Source organism: Poecilia latipinna, unplaced genomic scaffold (assembly GCF_001443285.1).
Source record: "Poecilia latipinna isolate Pla-1442-1.1 unplaced genomic scaffold, P_latipinna-1.0 Scaffold428, whole genome shotgun sequence".
NCBI lineage: Eukaryota > Metazoa > Chordata > Actinopteri > Cyprinodontiformes > Poeciliidae > Poecilia > Poecilia latipinna.
The window spans coordinates 95,675-107,436 of NW_015113044.1; the positions used below are offsets into that span (position 1 = coordinate 95,675).

At 40.9% G+C, this 11,762-nt stretch overlaps 1 protein-coding gene and 1 long non-coding RNA gene across 2 annotated transcripts in view; one reads left to right on the top strand and one right to left on the bottom strand.

Moving 5' to 3' along the window:
• The first annotated feature begins 978 nt into the window (after positions 1–978).
• LOC106950899 (uncharacterized) lies at positions 979–3,898 on the top strand. Its single transcript, XR_001425695.1, has 2 exons — positions 979–1,843; positions 2,968–3,898. It is a non-coding gene; the product is annotated as an uncharacterized LOC106950899 (long non-coding RNA).
• trmt11 (tRNA methyltransferase 11 homolog) overlaps positions 2,427–11,762 on the bottom strand; it is a 14,868-nt gene continuing 5,532 nt past the window's right edge. The window contains exons 7-13 of the mRNA XM_015038061.1: positions 11,500–11,656; positions 11,336–11,416; positions 11,043–11,207; positions 10,316–10,388; positions 10,043–10,177; positions 6,491–6,611; positions 2,427–2,730 (exon numbers count right to left, since the gene is read on the bottom strand). Coding sequence (XP_014893547.1) covers positions 2,590–2,730; positions 6,491–6,611; positions 10,043–10,177; positions 10,316–10,388; positions 11,043–11,207; positions 11,336–11,416; positions 11,500–11,656 — 873 coding nt within the window. The 3' untranslated portion in view covers positions 2,427–2,589. The remainder of the gene's footprint in view (positions 2,731–6,490; positions 6,612–10,042; positions 10,178–10,315; positions 10,389–11,042; positions 11,208–11,335; positions 11,417–11,499; positions 11,657–11,762) is intronic.

The following is an 11,762-nucleotide window of genomic DNA, read 5'->3' on the forward strand; positions in this document are numbered from 1 at the left end:
CGAGCAGAAGTACGGCTGGATATCTGACCACTCCTGTTAGAAACGGTGGAGCTAATTGAAACTAGTGGTTTCCTGGCTTTTAAGTGAAGTCCACAAATCATCCATAGGGTTGAGGACCTCAATATTTTATCCATTCCAAACCAGTTCTGACATGTGTTTGGATCACTTTGCTCTTTGTGCCAAAGCTTCAGCCGTTTAGCTGTTCATTTGAGGTGAAGTTGTAAAGAATTTGAAGGTGGCATCCATCTCTTATTTACTCAAACCACTTACTGCTATGAACAGTACAAATGGGCGAGAAACAAGCAAAGAGCATTGAGCTACTGTTACCATGTTTACCAGGTCATACTTTGATCCCAAGCTTTGAATGTCTCATCTGAAGTCATGGAAACATTCCTCTTATCGTTCTGTAATATAAGCATTTCTGTAAAAGATAAATCCACCCATGCATGAAGGTGTCAATTTCAGAGAAAGGACGTCTTTTTTGGTTGGTACCGATTCAGCTCATGTTTATGTGAACCTTGGTAACAAGACGTTTGAAACAATGATCTCAAACACATAAAAACTGGTTTTGAAAAGGACTTTAATGCCTCGATTCCACTGAGCGGAACGGTCAGTGAGGTTCGGCTAGTTTATGGTCCGCCATATTCAGGAGAGCATTTCCACCACCTGTTGAATTCTCACTGGGCAGGTGGGTTAAACCCAAAATGCCTAGTGAGACAAAGAACGTAATAATTCAGACTCTTCTGGGGACTTTTGTTCCAAAAAAAGTAACTAGCCAAAGCAAACGCAGGCAGCTGAGTCCTGCATACACAATGCCACTGCCAGTTGATTTCCCTTAAATTCACAGTTTGGAAGTAAATATAAAATATTCTTTGAAATAAATCACTGCTTTCTATTTTAGTCTTGTCAAATTGTTAATGAAGACTGTAAATAAAAATGGTCTCTTAAGTCTCATTGGGTTAGAAGCCCAATGAGACTTAAGAAAACTTAAAAAGTTCATATTTTATTCTAAAACATATTTAATGAGCTTAATGTCCAACTATTGTCACTTCTACAGCAGAATGTTTGCCCACTATGAACACTATATAAATAGAAAAAGAAAATAATTAAAGCCGACATCAGTAATTATCAGCCAAACAAATGGTTACGGTGTGTGACTATTGTGAACAATTCTGGCTTCAAGCTTCTGGATTGTCACTGAAAGACATCAAGAAACTGCTCTACTGCAGCGAGTGTCCAGCGTAAAACAAAACCAGATCTTACGTGAGCATAAACACATTCACAAACAGAATTTCCTCAACGTCTGGACAGCATTACGTGGTGTGTGGAGAGGACCCCGCCTCCCTCCACACATCCCCTCGCCCTAATTATCGTCTGCATCATTGGAGACCGAGCGCTCTCAAGGACTCGTTTTATCACTAATGTGGCGGCAGCACAAACGCAGCGCCGCTCAGCCACAGTGACAGGACGACTTTCTGCAACATGAAATCTACAACGACACGACCGATAAGAAGAGCATAAAGGAGGCTTTTTTTAATGTAACATTTGATTTTACATGATGATGATGATGATGATGATGATGGACAACAAAAGACCGCTGTGGGAACTATAAGCAGTGTTCACCACAAATGACGGGGAGCTGAGTATCATGTGATGGCGCTTTGAACTCTCCCCATGAAGTCGGGAGAAGAAGGAAGCGCAGCGGAAACGCAGAGACCCACCCGATAAACAGACAGACGGGGTAATGTTGTCGAAGGCGTGCCCAGTCGCCGTGCCGACAGGAACAGGGCGTTGGGCAGCGTATGAACCGTGGCAGGAAAACAACAGGAGCTGCTCACCAAATGTATGTTCTCACTAATAGCTTAGCATTAGCGCGGCTTGCTTTACTTAAAAAGCGATCCCTGGCGGAACCAACTCGAGAGCACAGAGACTTAACTGTGAGATTTCCAAAAAGCTGCCAACATTTCCAGACCCAGCCTGTTTAATGGCTTGAAAGGTTGAAATCTCAAAAAGACAAGACTAAGAAACAGCAACTTTTAGTTCAGTCTTCCTGTTGTTTGTTTAAAGTCCTGCTCTCTCTCGCTCCCACACAGCCTGAATGTACCGCACTTGTTGCAACATGGCATAGAAAACGTTTGTTTCCTTTCGATTAACTTCTTATATCTCGGTACTTCGTCCAACTTCTTAATCACCTAACTAGCAGCATCCAGACTGAGTGTTGTTCTTACCACAACCTGCGAGCGCCGCGATATGATTAGTGTACACATCAAAAAAAAGATCAGATTTCTGAGTTTCTGATTTCTCTGTACATCTCTAACAAACAGATAAGAGATACTATATTTATTTATGTTAGATCATTTGCAAGATCTTAGAATTCAATTCTAAGATTTTATAATTATAAGCTAGTCATTATATTAAAAAAAAGATTTTTTTTGTCACTTTATTGACATTTTTTTTGTCCTTTTATTAGCAAAGTAGTACAAATAATAGCAACATTATTAAGATCAAAGATAACCAAAATTAAAAATGTTTTTTTTTTTTTTTTTAAACTCAAAAAAGATTCCTTGCTATTTTAGGGCCTTTGTGTCTTCACTTTCCACTGACGTCTGATTTTGTGTCGTCCTTGGCAGACCTTTTGTTTAGTCCGCTGAAATACTTCTCTCTGAAGGCGTTGTGTCCCTGGTAGGGGATGAAGCGGGGGTCTGAGAGATGAGCCAGGCTGTCCAGTTCCTGTAGAACAAAACAACAATATCTGGGCTATTATTGTGCTTAACATGTAACCGTCAAGCCTAAGTTCAAGCAACTATTTCACAAACCTGTATAAAAAAGGACAAAGAGGTGTATAACAGGTGGTAATTTTGTTTTTCCTCTTAAGAAAAAAAAAAAAAAGAGAAACAATGTGTAGTTTCCCGTGTTTACATTCTAAATGCATGACTAAATTATATCAACTGTTTCCTCCTTATAAAGACGTTTGTGTTGGCTGGAAGCTAGCTGCTGATCTGCGGAGCCATCGGGGGAGGAAGAGGGATGCTGGGAAGAGGAATAATGAGGTGAGTTGAGCTGGAAGTGCTGTAATATGTTTGTACCTCCTCTCGTTTGCTCGCAGACGCTGCCAAGCAACCTGGAAACATTTTCCATGATCATTCAGAGGAAACAACCTCACCATGAACCCAAATTAAAGAGCCCATATTATGCTCAATTTACAGTGTGCAGTGTTATTTTGGCAGTCCACAGAGAGAGTTTACCTCCTTTAATGTTAGGGGGGGAGGGAATAAAATAAAATAAAGCGGTTTTGCTGTTGCACATCTTCTCACCAATTAATAACATTCTTTGTTCCTAAAGGCCAAAAAAAAAAAACATAATTTGCCTCCCTAACATTATTAATGGTAAAAAAAAAAACAAAAAAAAAACCTGTATGATAAAGACCACAGTCACAACCTTGTTGTGTTTTATAGTCACAATTGTGTTATTGTTTGCATTTTCTTAAAAGTGCAAACAATAAAATTCAATGGCACGACAATATCTCGAAAAGGTGTTATCGTAACAATCTCGATACTATCACCGTCTTCAACGCATAAGCAGACTCAGACCTGACTCTAAAGGAAGCAGAAATGCTAAAGATGAGTCAGGTAGTTTGGAAAGGAAATGGCATCAGCAAGAAGAGATGGTAATTGTTAGTCCAAATTAATTTAGTTCATTCAGCGTTCACCGGTGGTTTCCTATTGCTGGTGATTCACGGCATCCTGCAGTCACACTCAGTGCGTAAAAGAGCAGCAGCATTATGGCTGCAGCAGCATTATCAAGTACAGCCAGTAAAATGAAATGACGTGGAGCAAAGCTTCCTGTTTCATGGTGAGTGAAACTAGAAATCAGCAGGAATTATGAGACCCTTTCCAAAGACAAAAACAAACAAACAAAAAAAAAACACTTGTTTTTTTGTAAAGAAAGAAAAAAAACTACAGTTGCTATAGATTTAGATAAGTCAGAAGAAAAGCTTGGATTCAATGCAAAAGATGGCGAAAGTAACGATGACGCCATCTTGTCTTGTGGGAAAGAACAGCATTGCCATCCCAAAAACAGTGCGCACATTTATAAAATTACCAAGAACAGTTTGAAAAGAAATAATTGCTCGAGTTTACATTCTGCAGATCCATAAACATATTCAGGCATTTGGATGGATTCTCACTTCTGCAGACACCGATTACGATGCACAATATGCAAGAAGTAAGGAAAATTTTGTTTTTATCAAAACTTATGTCATCACTGTAATTTTAAACCAACAATAATGCCATCACATGGTTTTCAAACATCGTACCCTCCTGGAGATGGCTGACAATTTAGAAATAATTTTAGTGTAAGGTATATTTTACTTTATTTCTCCAAAGAATAAAACCCTATTTTACCAAGCTTTTCAGCGTTACTTCTCTCAATCTCTCGAGGAGCGTGACGTCACTTCCGCTCTTAAATTTGGTAGTATTTGGTTGTTTTTTTTATTAAACTGAGCTGAAATAATGGGTAACAGTTAATTTCTGAATTTGCAGAAAAGCAGCAGCTGAAAATGTAAATCACAGTTGAGTGTTTTTGTCACTGGACGAAGCAAATTCAGACTTTTTTTTTTTTTTTTTAAATCAATATGCTACTACTGAAAAAAACTACAAGCTTAGCAGAAGAAGCCCGTTTCAGCTATTGGATGGAAAATGTCAGTATTGGCGGATATTTAAATTCATTTACAGAGAGCCGGCTGGAAACTGACATTTCTAAATCAAACGAATCTTTTTCCGACTAGAAATCAAATGTTGAAAGGAATAAGGCCATGTCATTTACCACAGAAACACAGAAAGAGCGTGAACCCACACGCACGCACACACGTCAAAGTGAAGCAAACATTTGCTTGGGAAACATCAAGCTGGGAAGCCTGATTAAAGCGTGCAGATAGGAGCACTCTGAAAGCCATTTGGAAAGAAAAGAAAAACGCAACCTGAGACAGATACCGCTCAGATAACATCACACAACTCTGTGTTTGTGTGCGCATGTTATACAGCGCCGTTCATGGGAGCAATTTTGTGGGTTTTGAAGTGGACTGGATGTCAGATCCAAAGACGGATTGTTTTCCATACGACGTGTGATTAAGCCATTTAGGGTTCCAGTATAAAAGAAATGAGCCAATCACAGCCAGATGGCGAGGATTTGCTGCAGACAGAAATACAGACACCGTCACTTCCAGCGGGATGTCATGTGAAAACAAACACGCGTCCTGCATACGCTCGTTCGGAACATGCTCACACGGTTACACAAACGGAGCACTTCTGTAAAATACAATGACTGCATTAAGGAACGGAGGGGGTGGCACACACGTGTTTTCACTTTGCATACATGTTTCTGATCGAGCACACACACCTATATACATACACACACAAAAACATCAAACATTTCTGCTGCTCACACGATGCTAATAAGTAATAATATGATCATCTGTAAAGCAAAGACATAGTTATAACACGGCTGCACTTCCAGAACAGGAAAAAAAAAGCAAAGTTAGAACCAAGCAGGTACAGCAAAGGAACGGATTTACTTGATTATCTCAGTGACACTTTACCTGACAAAACAACCGCCATGAAGCTGAGGGCGTTTTCATGAATGTTTACGACTGTTGTCATGAAGTGTCATTTGGTAAACAATGACACTTTTAATGCAAAGTTGGATCAAAAGTCCGTTAAAAGAGCCAACTTTGCATTAAAAGTGTCATTATCTACCAACTGACACTTTATGACAACAGTCGTAAACATTCATAAAGACTCTTTCCTATTCATGTCATGTCAGTCACACCCTGTTAAATAAAGTGTTACCATTATTTCTATCTTATTAATTAATCATTTGACTTGACTGGGGCTCGTCATATCAGCCCTTCTCCATTTGACAACTGTGAATCAGAGGTGACGGCCCCTAATCTTTGCAGAAAGGACCTAAAAATAAAAAGTTGTTTTGAGATCACAAACAATTTAACATCCTTTTCTATATTCTGCACCAGGTTTGTTGAATTAAAATGTAAGGTAGTTTTATGACTCCCGTAAATGATATTTACCAGATGGAGGTCATTTGGAGTCATTTCAGCATTACAGGTCTCGTCGTTTGTCTCATTCTGTGAGATTCAACTGACCCAAACCAGGGATAGAAATCTAAATAAGTATTTCAAATTATACTGGCGTATCAAACTGAATTATGCGCACGATCAGAAGCCATAGAAATATTTAACAACATGAGCGAGGGCAAATCGACCCGCCGCGGTTTGACTGTGCTGGAACACACTGGGTCTTATTCATCCGTTCCTTCTTTTTTTTTTTTTTTTTTTTTTTTTTTCCAAAAAAAAAATTTAAAAAAAACACAGGACCAGCAACTCCTCGTATTCCAACTAGAAAAACATCGGAATTTTAATTCCCATAAACACTTTGGATTTCCAGCTTTCAGGCTGACATTTTCCGCCAGCACTTACCTCTGGCTCCTTAATTTTTTCCATGGTGATTAGTCGCCGTGACGTGTGGCTGGAGAGCGTCTGCTCGCAGTTACTGATGAGGAGAAGGCAAGGATGAACAGGAACCATCTCCTCGCAGTACCTGGGAAACGGACAACAGGACACATTCAGCAAGGTGCTCGTCCTCCGAGCAGAGACACAAAGCAGTGGACTGATTCAGAGTACATTTAAGTTATGAAAAGAAAAACTGAATGACTGGAAACATTTGAGTTACTGGACTAAGGAAGGATTTACAGCAAAGGCCTTATTTTCTCTGTGTTGCTCTCTTTCTCTAATAAACACCATCTGCTCCGGCAGTGCAGTGAGATCACAGCTTGTAAGCTTGTGAAGGTTTTGTTGGGTGCAAAGAAGAAGGTGGAAAAAGTGAATCTGAGCTGACAGGTTGACTGCTCGCTCCATCATCACCGGGCCAGTCCACGCTAAGGCCTATTAACCGAGCATGATGTATGCGTTTGCGCGTTTGTGTCAAGTAGCACTTTCTCCACACCGCCACCGGCGTAGCGACAGTCCCGACAACTCATAAGCCAGATTTCGACGTCACCGTTTCGCCCCGTTTCCTTGGCCGCACGTGGGACTCGCCACTGATGGGGATGTTTGGTTGCTATGGGAACGGCTGGTGATGCAGCCAAAGGATAATCCTGCGCTGCCTATCAGAAAGAGTCAATGCGGAGAGAGGAGTCCGACCTACTTTTTTTTCACCCCCCCCAATCAGACTTCTGGGTTTGTGTAAATAACAAAGTCGTTAAAAACAGTTCTGCTCTCAGAGATTCTTCTCCAGTCAAACTCATTTATTAGCATCCTGAGTTAACCAAAGGAGCGTAAGAATGGTTGGCTATTTAAAGTTTGGTTGTTAACTTTTGTTTCCTCATGCATTAAAATGCCCCTTCACACTGCACTGAGACATGCCAATAAATATCATCAAAACAATCTTTTGCTCCTTTACAGCTTTGAGCACAAACAAAAGTTTGTGGTGAGTTCTTGGTGGTTCAATATTATGATATGGTTCAATATTATTATTTGTAATTATAGGCAATGAGAGCGTTGCACTATGTTCGAATCACTGTGCAGGAGGGCACGCTGGATGCACTCTGTTTGGAAAACCCCCTTCACCTGCATCTTCTCATTAACTTATTAAAGTCCAGATGGTGTTTCCTCCCCTACAGCGAGGCTGAAACTGCTGATGAAGGAGCAGAAACCCCCAGCGCTTTTTGAGATTGGAGCAATTTTGGAATAAGGAAACAACTCGATGCAGACCTGAAGCCCATTTCAGTAGCGTTACGGCAGGACGGCTGGGAGGAGCAGAAGAAAAAGTTCCTTACTAAGTACTAAGAGTGCAGCATGGCCATGATTATCTTTAAACTGGCATTAGGCTTTACAGATTTGTTGTTTTCTAGTCACGTCTGAACAGCCTTTCGAAGTCCTGGAGACTGTGTGGCGGTGTTCATCCAGTGTGAAGGCGACTTAAGTCCTTGATCTTTTTCACAATTTCACTAAATGTTTGTTAAAGGATTTGCTATGCGTGACTTCCAGGACCAAGAACCGGTTAATCAAAATAGAAAACAAAAAAAAAAAAATCCTCAAACATCATTCTTTACACAAGTTTTTTTTCCTAACAATGCACCATTTACATCTTGGCTTTGCGTATTTATGTTGCAGCTGGGTAACTTTATGGCAGAGATGACGGATGCAACATCATCCATCTTTATCCTTTTCTCTACTTCATTTATTATTTTTCAGGGGCAAAAATGGAGGAAAGTCGAAGCAGTTCAACAAAGTCTAGACGCTGTCTTGGTGAAAGGACTTCATGTCACCTGTCATCACACACACACACACACATACACACTTACAGCTCTTTATTGTCATGAAGCGGCCAGACGTGGTTCTATCATGGCCACAGATTCATGCTTGCATATGTTGGTTGGAGGGGGCAATTGAAACCTGATAGGGTTCCCCGTAGAGCCTCCAGATAGGGCCCAGGAGACAGGCTACGTCTGGCCTTACACACACACACACACACACACACACACACACACACACACACAAGCGCGCGCGAACGCAGACACAAACATTCTCAAAACACAAAGGTCAGCCTGCAGACCGTAGAGACAGATAATTCATATATCTGTCCTGCCTGCTCGGCCTCGCGTGTTTATTTTGGCACAGGCCCGGTTGCCGAGGACTGATGGGATGACGTGTGAACATGATGGCACAAACATTAGCTCAAGTGCAAGACCACACACGCTCACGCATGTATGAAAATCCATGCAGTTAAGCAAACTGCTATTACCTTTTACGCTGAATGTTCTCCCTGCCTCTTCCGAAGCTGCACGACGCGCGATTATCTCATCTCCTCCGAAACCTTATAATCAGCGCTCAAAAAAAAAAAAAAAAACTGCAGGCCCTTTGGGCTTTTCCTGCCCAGAAGGGCCGTTGATGCTGCAGCCTGTTGCGGTTCGCACCTTTACAGCTGAACACCTGCACTGCTTCCCTTTGCTGCGTCGCACGGCGCTTCTAACAATGATGGACTTTGTTTCAGAGGAGCCATCTTGCTCAGACAGCCTATAAAGCGGCTCGGCGGTGTCAGTTGTGGTTTGCCGAGGCCCAGCTGTACTGCTGGAAACACCTCGATACACCTGTCCATTATTTCTGCGCAAACATTGTCATTTATTTACACGTGTGACTGGAGAGTGATCGTGACTCCACTGAAGGGCATGATGGGAAAACTACAGAGAAGGCCTACGGAAAGTCCTTTGTGATACACGGCTTTATTTTTAGTGCTTGTGTGACATCTACTTTATCATAACGGGCAAAGTGAAGAGCTCGTGTAAACTTTGTGCGCAAAGCGAGCGAGAATCAAGCAGTCCGGGTTTATGATACGAGGCTGCCCCCTACTGGTAACAAGTTTTATTGTTTTTCAAAACAACATTTGAGATACATTTTCATTTTTACGAGCTTGTAAAGCTCAAATATTAATTCAAGTTGGCTTAAAGAAGAAATACTCAAAATAGTTTAAAGTGCAAAGATGATTTGATCGTAAAAAAAAAAAAATCTGTCACACTTTTATCTAATAAGCTAAATGTGACCTGTTTCTCTTTCTCTTTGATAATGCTACATGTTATAAACTTGTCTTCATCTACTAATAGTTCCTTCATATATATTATCGCTTGAAAAAGTTGAAAAGTCGTTTCCCCCTGGTCAGGATTAGCTCATAAGTTTTTGTTGTTTGAATTTTTCAATGCCTGCTGTGCTTATTTTTATTTTTTATTTTTTTTGTAAAGGTTTCTGTTGCCCTCATTGTGTATAAATGATGTTCTATGAATAAAGACGGCTTAACAGATTTTGCTTTTACATGGTTGCATTTTCATGGACGCTCTACTTCCATCTGTTAACCACTGACTTTCACATAACAAGCAGTACAATCTCTCTTGACCGAAGAGTTGGAGCTGTGGACGTCCTGGGAGCTGAACTGGCTGTGCGTCGTTATTAGCGGATGAGATCGTGTGTGTTACTCACTCTGGCCTGTGTACAGGCAGCCAATAGACAAGCCTCCCACCCAAGACAAGATGGTGGGCAGCGAAGCTCAACAGATCCGTAAAGATGTCACTCAGGTGGTACGCCTGTGAGACAGGTACGTGGGAATCCGAGTATCTGTGGAAGAGATTCGCGAGAACGAGGGTTCAAGTCTTGATGCAGAAAACTTTAAAAAGAAATGTATTTATTTGTACATAAAACTAATAAGTTAAAGTCAATTTATTCCTTGTATAATAGCATTTTAGTGCAACTTACAGCCCATCAGGGGATTTAATAATGTCCTTATGGGAGCCAGTCCTTCTGGTTGACTCTCTAATCCCGTATGGAGCTGGAAAAAAAAAACATATGAAAAGGAACATAGTAAGCAACAAGAAAGCAAAAAGTTACATAAATTAATAAATATATATATTTTTAGAAGATCAAGAAAGATCTTCTAAAACAGCTCAATATCTTCCTGTTAAAAAAGAAGAACACGACCGATTCGCAGATTCAGGTAGGAAGTTGCGAGATTTTTGTTTTTAATTGAAACGCTCAACATACCACTGCAAAAACATCAGGCCCGCAGCATCACACATGGTCCGACGTGCTTAACTGTGAGTCTGAAGAATTTTCCACTTTAATCCTTTTTTTTTCCGAGTGTTTATCGTCAAATTAGGAAAAAAAAAAAAAAAAACTTTCCAAGGTGTTTAAATGGCTGCTTGCATATTAAAAGGATTCAGACACAATATAGTTACAGCAGAAATGTTGTGGTATAGGCCAAGCCTCTCAAAAAAATTAATAAATAAATAAGTAAAAATACAGAAGTATTTGTTTTGTTAAAAGCTGAAACAAAAAGAATTAAAGGCAATGCCAAGGAAACAAGTTAAAAGCAGCAATATCAAATGTTTCCTCCTACTTGTTGTGTTTAATCTTATTATTTCTGACCTGGACTAAGCGACTTCTGAAATTCTGCAACCTTTGAACGAATGAACAGAGAACCTACGGTCAGTGACGATGGCGTCAAACAGAGCTGCCTTCCTCCACACCGGCTTGGACGCGTCAGACACCATCACGTCCACGTACATGTCCTCTTTTCCGTACTGCCGGAGGTTGGCTCGGATGTTCTCATCGGGACCTCGCCACTTCTGGTTTTTACGACTGGACCGGCCTGGAGTGCGAGACAAAAGACGCTGTCAATGCGGGACATTTTCAACAGCAGTAAAAGGTATAAAATAATAAATGAAAAAGGAACACAGAGAGAAGATGCGCTAACTGCAGCTGAGGGAAGAGCCGTACCTTTTCCGTGAATAGTGTTGTAATCGATGTCTGTTCCACACACGTACGCTCCAAAATGAGAACACGCAACCAAAAGGCTCCCTGCAACCGAATGAGGGAGGCTGTGAAGGGCATTTCCTGACCCAGTCTCTGTCCAAAGCTGCATGCTTCAGAGAGGATCTTACCTGTGCCTACGAATGGGTCAAAAACAAGGTCGTTGTCTTTGGCCTTTGCGTGGTTGGCCATGATGAACGACAGGCCAGCGTCCATGCTGGTGTTCCCGATGAAATGTCTGTTCTTCACACTGTAGGAGCGAATCAGTTCCCGCTGACCGTCTGCTATCTGAGGCGCAGGTGTGGAAATGAAATCACATTAACACTTATCGTAGTTCAATGCAAAAAAAAAAAAAAAAAAAAAGGGTAGATAAATCCACAGCACCTTCCAAAAG